Below are 14,154 nucleotides of genomic sequence, written 5' to 3'. Positions count from 1 at the left end.
AAGAATCTGCCTGCCAATGCAGGGGACATGGGTTCAATCCCTGGTCCAGGAAGATTCCACATGCCGTGGAACAACTAAGTCCATGTGCCACAACTACTGAGCCTGAGCTCTAGAGCCCACGAGCCACAACTATTGAGTCTGTGTGCAACAACTACTGAAGCCCACACCCCTAGAGCTCATGCTCCACAACAAGAGAAGCCATCGCAATGAGAAGCCCACACACTGCAAAGAAGAGCAGCCCCTGCTTCCCGCAACTAGAGAAAGCCTGAGTGCAGCAACTAAGACCCAATGCAGCCAATCAATCAATCAATAAAACAAACTTAAAAAAAAAACAAACCTATATGTGGAAAATATGTAAAAGACTCCTTAAGATCATAAAAGTAAACCTGAACAAAATGGAAAGACGTAAGTGTTCTTCGATAGGTGGATAAAAATCCTTAACGTCATAAAGATGCCCATTCTCCTTCGGTAAATCTACATCTTAACATGACCCTCCCTCCAAATAACATGAGCTGACTTCCCTGGAGCTGGACAAATTGGTTTCAAATTTTACTTGTAAGATAAGACAATCAAGAATTGCCAGAAAACCCCAGAAAAAGAAGAGAAATGAGTGGGAAATAGCCCTACTTTATATTAAGCATATTAGAAAGATTCTGCTATTAAAACAAAGTGGTACTGATGCATGAACATACAATAGGCCAAAGAAACAGAACAGAAAGTAATAAAACAGGCCTAAATGCATACAGAAATTAAGTACAATTCAATTCATGGATAAGGAGGGCTAACTATACTACAACTGTACTCTGTCATTTTAATACAAGGGACTTGAGCATCTGTGGATTTTGATATCCACGGAGGTCCTGAAAGCAACCCCACGTGGATACTGAGAGATGACTATATATGATTAAGGGAGCATCTTAAGTCACTGGAAGGTTGAGGGGGTGACTGCACCCTCTATCGCACTCAAGATGGTAGAATGCTCTGTAACCTGAAAGTGGGCAAAAACAACAAAATTACTTCAACAAATAATTTGCAAAACAAAAAGAACTTCCAGATTGAAAGAGATTTGTGAACCTATCAACCAAATGCAATGTGTTGACTTTGGACTCTTAATTCCAAAAGACCAAACAGAATTTGTTCTCTGCCTAAATATGTGATGATGATCAGGAATCAGGTCGATTTTAAGATATAATAATGGTATTGTAGTTAATGTTCTTAAAAAATGCACCATATGGAGACTTCTGGTTTCCCACTCTGCATTTAAGGAGCTTGGAAGTCACCACCTTGTCCTAACAAAAGTAAAAATCAGAACAGACTGAAAAATCAACAACTCTTCTTGCATCCTTAAGAGAAGGGAGGACACAGGGCAAACCTTGGTTCCCCAAGATGCGAGATAACAGGTAAGGAAATACAGGGAATCATGGCTGACTGGAGCAGAGATCCACGAGAAGAAACCACCACAGGCACCAGTGCTGGGTGGGAAAACCTGAACTGGAATTAGCAAATGGCTGGAAGGTCAGTGTGAACGACTCAGAGTTAAAAATCCCAGGGAGACTCAGTCATAGAGGGGGCCCCCACAATATTGTGAGACTTACCTCCAGGAATTCAGGTTCACATAGTAAATATCAGAGAAAAAGCCACCCCTGCTTTAGGCAGGAAGAGGGGAAAGGGAATCATTTTAAAATACAACAGAGATCTCTGTTTTTCTTAACAAGGCCTGACCTCTGGGGAAGCTAGTTAACCAGAGCCTAACCTGGTGGGGTATTATCAGAGCCTAACTGACCAGGGGGAAAGGAAATAAGCACTTCCAGAAAGCTCTAGGCATCCTATCCCACTTAAGGGGAAGAAAAGACTGAGAAACACTTAGGAAGTTCACAGTGCAGAGGCATAAGCTCACGAAAAGACTGAGACCTGATCATAAGACTATAGAACACATCCCCTCCCCTCATATCTCACCACCACATTACAAAAAGCCTATTTACAGCAGTTCCTTTCACTTAGTACACATCTTGTCCAGCTATAAAGAAAAAAATTACTAGACATACGAAAAGGGGAAAAATGCAATTTGAAGAGACAGAGAAAGAATCAGAACCAGACATGGCAAGGGTGTTGGAATTATCACACTGGAAGTTAAAAACAACTATGATTAACATTCTAAAGGCTCTAAAAGATAAAGTAGACAGCATACAAGAACAGATGGGCAATGTAAGCAGAGAGATGGAAATCCTGAGAAAGAACCAAAAAAAAAAATACTAGAGATAAAAAAACATCGTAACGGGGACTTCCTAGGTGGCGCAGTGGTAAAGGATCCGCCTGCCAATGCAGGGGACCCAGGTTCGATCCCAGGAAGATCCCACATGCTGTGGAGCAACTAAGCCCGTGCACCACAACTACCGAGCCTGCGCTCTAGAGCCCGTGAGCACAACTATTGAGCCTATGTGTTGCAACCACTGAAACCTGAGCTCCGCAATAAAAGAAGCCACTGCAATGAACCCACTCGCCACAATGTAGAGCAGCCCCCGCTCTCTGCAACTAGAGGAAGCCCGTGCGCAGCAATGAAGACCCAATGCAGCCAATACATACATAAATAAATTAATTAATTATAAAAGAACCAAAACACAAAAAAAACCCCACTGTAACAGAAATGAAGAATGCCTTTGATGAGCTTACTAGCAGACCTGGTGGGGAAAAAATTGCTGACCTCGAAGATATATGAGTGGAAACCTTGAACACCGAGAAGCAAAGATGACAAAGACTGAAAAACCCAGGACAGAATTTTCAAGAGGTGGCACAGCCACAAAAGGTGCAGTATAACATATGTGCAGCGGGTCTAACAGAAGAAGAAAGAAAGCTGCAGAAGAAATATTTGAAACACTAATGACTGAGACTTTTCCCAAATTAATGTCAGATACCAAATCACAATTCCAGGAAAGACAGAGAACACATGCAGGATTAATGCCAAAACCCTACACCTAGGCATACCATTTTGCAACGACCAAAATAAAAAAAAAAAAAAAATTAAAGATAAGGAAAAATTCCGAAAGAAGCCAGAGGAAAAAAAAATATCTTGCCTATAGAGGAACAAAGATAAGATTATATCCAACTTCTCAGAAACCATGCAAGCAAGAAGAGAGTAAAATAAAATATAAAAGTGTTGAGAGAAAAATCCTACCATCTAGAATTCTGTACCCTGTGAAATTATCCTTCAAAAGTAGAGAAGAAATAAAGGCTTTCTCAGACAAATGAAAATTGAGAGGATTTGTTGTCAATAGACCTGCTTTGTAAGAAATGTTAAAAGAAGTTCTTTAGAGAGAAGGAAAATGCTATAGGTCAGAAACTCAGAACTACATGAAGAGCACTAAAGAAGGAATAACTGAAGACAAAATAAAACCTTTTATTTTTCCTGTTCTTGATGTAACAGAAAACAATTTGTTTAAAAAAAAATGAACAATGTATTCAATTTTGTATGCTTATATATATGTATATGCTTACGTATGCTCATAATATATATGAAATAAGTGACTGCAATGATACAACGGACGGAAGGGGGGAATTAGGATTGTTTTGTTATTATTATTATTTTTAATTTTATTTATTTATTTATTATTTTTTGGGGGGCACACCAAGTTCAATCATCTGTTTTTATACACATATCCCTGTATTCCCTCCCTCCCTTGACCCCCCCCCCCCATCCCAGTCCTCTAAGGCATCTTCCATCCTTGAGCTGAACTCCCTTTGTTATACAACAACTTCCCACTGGCTATCTATTTTACGGTTGGTAGTATATATATGTCTGTGCTACTCTCTCGCTTTGTCTCAGCTTCCCCTTCATCCCCCGCCCCCTCCCAAACCTCGAGTTCTCCAGTCCATTCTCTGCACCTGCATCCTTGTTCTTGTCACTGAGTTCATCAGTACCTGTTTTGTTATTAAAAGGTATTCACACTACCTGTGAAATGTTGTAGTGTTACTTGAAAGTGGATTTGAATTAGCTGGTGATATATAATTGCAAACTCTATGGCAATCACTAGAAAAGGTAAAAAAAAAAAAAAGTAGTGTAACAAATATACTACGAAAGGAGATAAAATGAGATCACATAAAATGCTCAATGAGAATCACCAAAGGCAGAAAAAGGGTGGAAGACGAAAAGAGGAACAAATAACAAGGACAACAAGTAAAAAGCAGTAATAAATACAATAGATATTAGTCAACTATAACAATAATCACTTTGAACCTCAATGGTCTAAATGCACTAATTAAAAGACTGAGATTGACAGAGTGGATCAAGGAAGACCCAACTATACCTTGTCTACAAGAAACCCATGTTAAATATAAAAACACATATAGATTAAAACTAAATTGATGGATAAAAATATACCATGCTAACAGTCATCAAAAGAAAGCAGGAGTAGCTACATTAATTTCAAATATAGCAGACTTCAAAGCAAGGAAAGTTATCAGGAATACAGAAGCTATTACATAATGATAAAGGGGTCAATTTTCCAAGAAGATACAACAATCCTTAACTTGTATGTGCCTAACAATAGACTGTCAAATTATGTGAGGAAAAAAAACTAACAGAATTGCAAAGAGAATCAGATGAATCCACTATCATAGTTGGAGACTTCAACATCCCTCTACCAGATCCAGCAGGCAGAGAATCTTTAAGAACATAGCTCTACTCAACAAAACCACCAATTAAGTGAATATAACTGCCAACTATAGATGACTTTATCCAACCACAGCAGAACACACATTCTTCTTAAGCTCACATGGAACATTCACCAAGATAGACCATATTCTGGGCTACAGAACATACCTAAACAAATGTAAAAGAACAAAAATCATATAATGTCTGTTCTCAGACCATGATGAAATTAAATTAGAAATCAATAACAGAAAGCTAACTTGAAAATCTCAAATTATGTGGATATTTAACAACATATTTCTAAGTAATACATAAATCAAAGAAGAAACCTTCAGAGAAACTTAAAATTATTTTGAACTAAATGAAAATGAAAACATAACAAAATTTGTGGAATACAGTGAAGCTTAGAGGGAAATTTATAGCACTGAATATATATTTAGAAAAAAAGAAATATCTAAGATGAATAATCCAAGTTTCCAACTCAGGTAACTAGGAAAAGAAGAGCAAATTCAATCTAAAGTAACCAGAAGAAAAAATAAGAATTAGAGCTGAAATCAAATGAAAATGCAAACAGGCAATAACAATAGAGAAAATAAATGAAACCAAAAGGTGGTCATGGAAAAGACTGGTAAAATCAACTAGCCAGGCTAACTAAGAAAAAAAGAGAGGACACAAATTACTAATGCCAGAAATGAAGGAGGAGACATCACTGCAGATCCTATAGGCATCAAAGGATAATAAACGAGTACTCTGAACAAGTTTATGCCAACAAATTTGATAACCTAAATGAAATGGACCAAATACTTGAAAGACACAATCTGCCAAAACTCACACAAGAAGAAAAAGACTAAAGCAGTAGGTCTACATCTCTTAAAAGAAATTGAATGAACAAGTAATAACCTTTCAAAACATAAAGCACCAGGCTTGGATGAATTCACTGGTGAATTCTATTTAACATTTAAGGACGAAATTATACGAATTCTTTACAATTTCTTTTGGAGGACAAACGCCAAGGGAATATTTCCTACCTCATTCTGTGAGGCCCAAATTATGCTAATACCAAAAACAAAGACATTACGAGCAAGGAAAACTTAGAGACCAATATCTCTGATGATCATAGATGCAAAAAATCTCAACAAAATACTAGAATCCGACAATATATAAAGACTTAAATATCATGCTCAAATGGAATTTGTCCCACATATGCATGGCTGGCTCAACTTTTGAAAATCAATCAATTAATATAATTCATCACATCAACAGGCTAAAAAGGATAAATCACATGATCATATCAATAGATGCAGAAAAAGCATCTGATAAAATCCAAACCCATTCAATACAAAAACTCTCAGTAAACTAGGAATAGAGAGGCACTTCCTCAAACTGATAAAGAATAGCTACAGAAACCCTAAAACTAATAATCATATTAATGGTAAGAAACTTGAAGCTTGCCCACTAAGATCAGGTACAAGTCAAAGATGTTCCCTTGCACCATACTTTTTCAACTTCATAATAGAAAGTCTAGCTAATGCAGTAAGAACAGAAAAGGAAATAAATGCTGTACAGGTTGGGAAGAAACAAAATTGTCTTTGTTCACAGATTAAATGATTACCTATGTAGAAAATCCAAAATAACTGACAAAAAAACTAGAACTAATAAGCAATTATAGCAAAGTTGCAGGATACAAGTTAAAATACAAAAGTCAATCACTTTCTTATATACCAGCAATGAACAAGTGGAGCTGAAATTAAAAAGAAGATATCATTTACATTAATACCTCCTAAATTAAATAATTATGTATAAATCTTACAAAATATGTACAAGATCTAGGTCAGAAAAACTACAAAACTCTGATGAACAAAATCAGAGAACTAAATAAATGGAGAATTTTCAAGGATAGGAAGACTGATGTTGTCAAGATCTCAGTTCTTCCCAGTTTGACCTATAGATTCAATGAAATCTCAATCAAAATCCCAACAAGTTATTTTGTGGATATCAACAAATTGATTTTAAAGTTTATATAGAGAGGCAAAAGACCCAGAATAGCCAATACAATATTGAAAGAGAAGAGCAAAGCTGGAGGGCTGATACTACCTGACTTCAAGATTTACTATAAAGCTACAGTAATCAAGACAGTATGATATTGATAAATAGATCAATGCATCAGATAAAGAGACCAGAAAGAGACCTAAATACAGTCAATTTTTTATAAAGGAGCAAAGGTAATACAGTAAAGACTGTCTTTTCAACACATGGTTCTGCAGTAACTGGACATCCACATGTAAAAAACCCAATTCTAGACACAGACCTAATATCCCTCATAAGAATTAACTCAAAAATGGATCCTAAATCTAAATTTAAACCACAAAACTATAAAACTTTTTAGAAGATAACACAGGAGAAAACCTAGATGATTGAGTTTGGTGATGGCAATGATCTTTTAGATAAAAAACAAGAGATACAATCCATGAAAGAAAGAATTGATAAGCTAAATTAACTAAAAAGAGACATAGAGAGAGAGAGCTCAAATCTCTAATAAATAAAATTATAAATAAAAGAGGAAACACTGCAACTGACACCACACAAATACAAATGATTGTAAGAGACTACTATGAAAAATCATACATGAACAAATTGGACAGCCTAGAAGAAATGGATAAATTCCTATAAACATACAACCTACCAAGACTGAATAAAATATCTGACCATACCAATTATGGAGATTGAGACAGTAATCAAAACTTGCCAATAAAGAAAAGTCCAGTCAGATGGCTTCACTGGTGAATTCTACCAAACACTTAAAGAACTAATATCAAAGTCTCCCCAAAAAAACAGAAGAGGAGAGAACACTTCCAAACTCATTTTATGAGGGCAGCACTACTCAGATACCAAAACCAGACAAAGATACCACAAAGAACGATAATTACAGCTCAATATCCCTGATGAATATTGATGCAAAAATCCTCAACAAAATATAGCAAACCAAATTCAACAATACATTAAAAAGATCACACGCCATGACTGATACTGTGATTTATTATAAGATATATATTTGGCCTTTGACCCCATTCTTGATACAGAGCTCCTAAAACCCTTAGAATTTCCTAAGTGAAGAGAGCTATTAAGGTTCATCTATTGTTACGTTAATGAGGTGACTTTTAGACTTCACCTAAAGGTGGGGGCTGGTTGCCAAGGAAAGGGCTGGAATTTTCAGTCCCATCCCCTTGACCTGCAGGGAGGGGAGAAGGGTTTAGAGGCTGAATCACTCGCCAACAACAATGGTTTAATCAATCGTGCCTATTAATGAAGCCTCCCTTAAGTCCCAAAAGAATGGTGTTGGAGAGCTTCCAGGTTGGTGAACATGTGGAGATCAGGGGAGAGTGGCACACCTTGAGAGGGCAAGAAAGCTCTGTTCCCTTTCCCCATACCTTGTCCTATGCATTTCTTCCATCCGGCTGTTCCTGAGTTATATCAGTAATAATAATAAACCAGTAACCTAGAAAGTAAAATGTTTCTCTGAGTTCTGTGAGTCATTCTAGAAAATTAATCAAATCCAAGGAAGGAGTTGGAGAACCCCCAATTTGTAACCAGTTAGTCAGAAGCACAGGCAACAACCTGGGCTGGCAATTGCATCTGAAGTGGAAGGTGGTTTTGTGCAACTGGGCCCTTTACCTGTGTAATCTGATGCTATCTTTGATAATATCAGAATTGAGTTTAATTCTCAAATAGACTGCTAGTGTCAGAGAACTACTTGTTGGTGTGGAGAAGCTTGCACACACACACACATTGGAATTGGGTCCAGGCACCTAATTTATTGACCAAGTGAGATTTATACTTAGAATACAAGGATGCTTCAACATCCACAAATCAATCAATATGATAGACCACATTAACAAAATGAAGGATAAAAAAAATCTTATCATCATCTCAATAGATGCAGACAAAGAATTTGGCAAATTTTAACATCTATTTATGATAAAAACTCTCAACCAAACAGGTGGAGAAGGCAAACAGCTCAACATAGTAAATGCCATATAGGACAAGCACACAGCTGACATTCATATTCAGTGATGAGAAAAGTGAAAGCTTTTCCTCTAAGAATGCCCACTCTCGCAGCTTTTATTCAACATAGTACTGGAAGTCCTAGCCAGACCAGTTAGGCAAAAAAGAGAAATAAAAGGCATTCAAACCTGAAAAGGAGGAGTAAAACTGACTCTATCTGCACATGACAGGAGATACACACACAAACACACATACAACATACTCTAAAGACTTCACCAAAAAACTGTTACAACTAATAAAGAAATTCAGTAAAGTTGTAGGATACAAAATCAATACAAAAATCAGTTGTGTTTCTAAACATGAACAATAAATTATCTAAAAAAGCAATTAAGAAAGCAATCACATTTACAATTACATCAAAAAGACTAAAATACCTAGGAATAAATTTAACCAATGAGGCTAATGATCTGTTCACTGAAAACCATAAGACATCGAGGAAAGAAATTGAAGAAGACACAAATAAGTGGTAATATATACTGTGCTCATATATTGGAAGACTTAATATTGTTAAAATGTCCATACTATCCAAAGCAATCTACATGATTCAGTGCAATCCCTATCAAAATTCTAATGCTATTTTTCAGAGACAGAAAAAATAATCCTAAAATTTGTATAGAAAGACAACCCTGACTAGCCAAAGCAATCCCGAGAAAGAAGAAAAGGCTGGAGGTATCATAATTCCTTATTTCAAACTATATTACAAAGCTATAATAATCAAAACAGTATGGCATTGGTATACACAGATAGGTCAGAACAGAGAGCACAGAAATAAACTCACACATATATGGATCAACTAAATTACAACAAAGGAGCCAAGAATATACAATGTGGAAAGAACGGTTGCTTCAATAAATGATACTTGGAAAACAGAATAGCCACAGGCAAAAAAATGAAACCAGGCCCTTGTCTTATACCAACACAAAAATCAACTCAAAATGGATTAAAGTATTGAACGTTAAGACCTAAAACTGTAAAACTCCTAGAAGAAAATATTGGGGACAAGAATGACATTAGTCTTGGCAATGACTTTTTTGATTTGACAACCAAAAGCAAAGGCAACAAAAGCAAAAATAAATAAGTGGGACTACATCAAACTAAAAAGCTTCCATACTGCAGAATGTGGAGAAAAGGGAACCCCTGTACACGGTTGGTGGGAATGCAAATTGGTGCAGCCACTATGGCGGTTCTTCAAAAAGTTAAAACTAAAACTACCACATGATCCAGTAATCCCACTTCTGGGTATATATCCAAAGGAAATGAAAACAGGATATCAAGAAGATATCTGCACTCCCACACTTATTATGGTATATTCACAATAGCCAAGATACGAAAACAACCCAAGTGTCCATCAACAGATGAATGAATAAAGAAGATGTGGTATCTATATCTATGATACCACATATAGATATGTGGTTTCTATATTCTATATCTATATTGATATAGAATATAGATACCACATATAATACATACACATACTGATATATATTAATTAATATATAGATATATTTATTTTAGAATTTAATAATATTTTATTCAAAAATAAAATTTGTAATTATTTTCTTATATTAAAAATGGATCACTGGCTTTACAAAGGAGAATTAAGAGATTTCTCTTTTCATCTCACAGTGGTTTCATCAGGAAAAGATGAAACCAAAACATCAGAGATCTCTCTAACTCGTGAAGGTGGGACATCTAATCCAAAGTAGTGTGCTAAACTGTAAATGAAAAACAAATATGAGGAAAGTCATTTTCCCCTTGGCTTTATAGATGTTACTAATTTACCTTACTGTGTCTTATTCAACAGAATGCTTTCAAATACTTTTACAGTGCTTATTATTGATAATTGCAGCATCAATTTGAGACAAGTCATTCAGGGTCTAAACAAAATGAATTACATAATTCAAATGTGTATAAGTTAAAATTTCATCAAAAGAACTGTACTTCTGCCTTAACACTGAATCTCTAGATATGGCTGGACTAGTTATGCTGCTTATATTCATCTGGTATTAGCGCCAACTAAGGACCGGAGCTTTTTTTAGGCGAACTTGGCAATACACATATGTGGTACAGAAATACTTGAGGTGTTGAATAACTATTCTGAATCTCATCATTTTCCTAGAACAACTGTGTTTACATTTGTATTCATCATGCAAAAGCAGCAGTGAGTAAAACTGCTGTGCCTAACGCAGATCAAAGCAGGGACAGCAGTCACTGTATTCCTTACCACTACATACTCACAGTAAAAACACTGCCAGTTTCACATTAAAATGCACTTCATGAAAAATATTAATATAAAATATTAATTTTATTAAATTTTACCCTTGAGGATAATTTGAATTTAAAAAAATTCTGTGTGGTGAAAAGTAAAGTATGCACATAACATTTCTGCTACACACCAAAAAATGATGATTGTCTAGAGGAAAAGCACTTGTACAACTTGCTGAGCTGTAAGATCAACTAGCCACTTTTTTCTCCTTGGAAATTTACTTGAAAAAAGTGAATGGCAAACAGTGGTTATTCAGACTTGAGTATCTGGCACACACTTTCTCAGAAATTAGAGAAGTGACCCTAGCACACTAAGGAAAACAACTGACAGTATTTGTAACCAATGATAAATTTGAGTTTTTAAGCAGAATTTAGAATCTTGTAAAATTTGCTTCCACCAAAGTAAGCTTTACAGATTTCCAACACGTAAAGACATTTCTAATGAGACTGATGGTGAAAGAATGTAAATTTTGATAGTATAAAATGAAATATGTCAATGTTTGGAAGATCTACATAACTTAATGAACCAATATTTTCCAAATGAACCATGCATGAAGCTATAAAATAAGATCCATTAAAAGTACAAGACAGACCAATGGGTTTTAATATAATAGTATGAAAAGCTCACTGATATAATTTCAGATTCCACATTGCAACTAATCTTTAAAAAAATTGCCATTTTCAGTTTTTGGTGAGGTATCCATGTCGAATATCCACAATTATCTGAAATGGCTGTTAAAATATGTCTTTTCCAAGTACATATCTGTGTGAAACTGGATTTTCTTCATATACCTCAACCAAAAAACTATATTACACCAGACTGAACACAGAAATATCTGTGAGAACATAGTTCTCTTCTTTTAAGTCAAACAAGAAGTTTGCAAAAGTGTGAAAACAATGTCACTTGTTAGTTAATTTTTTTCTTGGAAAAGGTTACTGTTTTTCATAAAAAAAATGCTATTTGTACTAACACATTATCAATTTATTGTTATTTTAAAATGAACTGATAAATATTTTTAAATTTTTGCTTTAATTTCAAATGTGGTAAATATTGAAAGATAGAACCCACCTTTCTTAAAAAGCTCATTGAGATCCTCAATAATTTTTAGGAATGTAAAGTGGTACTGAGATCAAAATGTTTGAAAAATGCATTTCCAACATACTGAAGTATTCTAAGAAAAGGAAAAACAAAATTGGATGATAAGGTAAATGGTCATCACTTACAGCAAAAAGGCCTCATTCACAGCATCACAGAACTCAGGCCAGAGCACTTCTTGAGGTTCATGTCCATGATAGGTGAGCAGAGCCTCCACCAGTGGTTTAAAATCTGGCAGAGTAACAAGTGGGACACAAACTCGTGACAGGGACCTTACTCGTTCAGGACCCATTCTATGGAATAAATAAAATGAGAAATAAGTACCCAAACCTTAAAGCCACATGTATCAATAGTTAAAGGCATATAAAATCTTCATGTTGAAAAGGTTCACGACAGGTCACTTGCTTTGCCCCTCAAGGGGTACCCTAACGCTATCTATGAACTCTCCTCTCTTACATAGTTCTCTAGGAAGAAACCCTTCAGCTGCAGTTCCCATTTTAATCTCTCTCATTGTCAGGACCATGGCTTAACTATCTACAGACACCTTCAGCTTACCATGTCCAAAACAGAACCTGAATATCCTTGCACACATTTGTTTGTGCCCACCATGTGAAATCTGCATATTGAATTGCTTTCCAAAAGACTACCAGTTTACTTCTCTACTCCTGAGAGTGATATTATTCTGGGTATTTTTATTTCTTCCTAATCTGGACAAAAATTTTCCCATTGCTTTCATCTGCCTTTCCCTGATATTTTTTGAGATTGAATATTTATGTTTGCTACCCACTTATATTTCCGCTTTAGTGAATTTGTTCTTAAATGTGTATATCTGTCCTATTCATTCATCTAATAAATATTTTTTGAACACTAACTATCTTCAAGCCTGTTTGCAGTGGTAGTGGTACAGAAGCAAAGACAAAGCCTAGTAATGGAAAGCATAAAATGCCAGATGATACCAAGTGCCATACTGAAAGTAAAGTACACTGAGCGGTAAAGAAGGGCAAGAATTTACTGAGAGGAGCATTTGAGCAGAGACCTACAGGAAGTGTATGAACAAACCATATTTGTACATGGGAGAAAAATGTCACAGGCAGACGCAAAGCAAAGGCAAAGGCCTGGAGTACCTAAGTACAACAGAGAGTCCAGGCGGCAAGACCACAATGAATGTGGGAGGGGAGGAGGAAGTCAGGCTTTTGAAGACCAGTGCAAGAACCTGGGATGTTATTCTTTCTCATTTTTTCTTTTTTTTTGAACTTATTTTTTATTTTTATCAAACGTACAGATATAACTACCTTAAAGAGTCAAATATCCCTTCAAAGCTTACAAGAAAACAGCAGCTTTTGAACGAGCACTCCCACTCCCATTTTCTGATCTCAGAGGCAACCTCTTTCAAGCCTAACTCATTCTTTAGATATTCAATATGTTGTTTTCTGCGCATTTAATGACTATTACTTGGCTTGCTTGTTTGCCTTTTTTTTTTTTGCATTGATGACTGTTTTAACCCCAAACTCCCGCCCAAGTATGTAATCGCCTTGCAATACATTCAAACATATCTGATATTCTGATATTTTCATCTTCTTAAAGAAATTTCTCCTAGAACCTTCTGACCTGTTCCAATCTGAACAGGTTGCTTGTTACTCCCTCTGTACAGTTATCTTGGGATCTCTACCATAGGGATTTCCTTCACTTCTCTCCTGGATCCCGTATCTTCTTCTTTCTTGGTTCATTTTTATGTGAAAAAAGGTAGATGAGAGGTAAAGTATTTGAGACCTTGCATGTTTGAAAATATCAATATTTTACTCTCGTATTTGACTGAAACTTTGGCCAAGGATAGAATTCTGCTAATTTTCCTACAGAATTGTGAATGTGCGGTTCTACTATCTTTTAAATTTCAGTGTTGTTCCTGAGAAATCCCATGCTGTTATGAATCCTGACCCTTTATATAAGTCCTGTTTTTACTCCCTGGAGGCTTTAGGTTATCCCCTTTGGAATTTCACATTGATGTGTCTTGCTATGGATTTATTTCTATTCATTGTGGGCCTTAAATCAGGAAAGATCTTTTGAATTATTTCTTTGATGATATCCT

At 35.7% G+C, this 14,154-nt stretch overlaps 1 protein-coding gene across 5 annotated transcripts in view; it reads right to left on the bottom strand.

The window, feature by feature from the left end:
- Positions 1–14,154, bottom strand: part of FANCC (FA complementation group C) — a 243,686-nt gene that overhangs the window by 43,610 nt on the left and 185,922 nt on the right. For 4 of the 5 annotated variants that reach the window (XM_057720388.1, XM_057720390.1, XM_057720391.1 and 1 more), the window contains exon 7: positions 12,197–12,361. The exons of the other annotated variant lie outside the window; for it this stretch is intronic. In XM_057720388.1, the coding sequence (XP_057576371.1) occupies positions 12,197–12,361 (165 nt within the window). The remainder of the gene's footprint in view (positions 1–12,196; positions 12,362–14,154) is intronic. 5 annotated transcript variants of the gene reach the window in all.

The sequence above is a fragment of the Hippopotamus amphibius genome, chromosome 2 (assembly GCF_030028045.1).
Source record: "Hippopotamus amphibius kiboko isolate mHipAmp2 chromosome 2, mHipAmp2.hap2, whole genome shotgun sequence".
Lineage (NCBI taxonomy): Eukaryota > Metazoa > Chordata > Mammalia > Artiodactyla > Hippopotamidae > Hippopotamus > Hippopotamus amphibius.
Note: the sequence above shows the minus strand (reverse complement) of the source record. Positions and strands in the feature narration are given on the sequence as shown.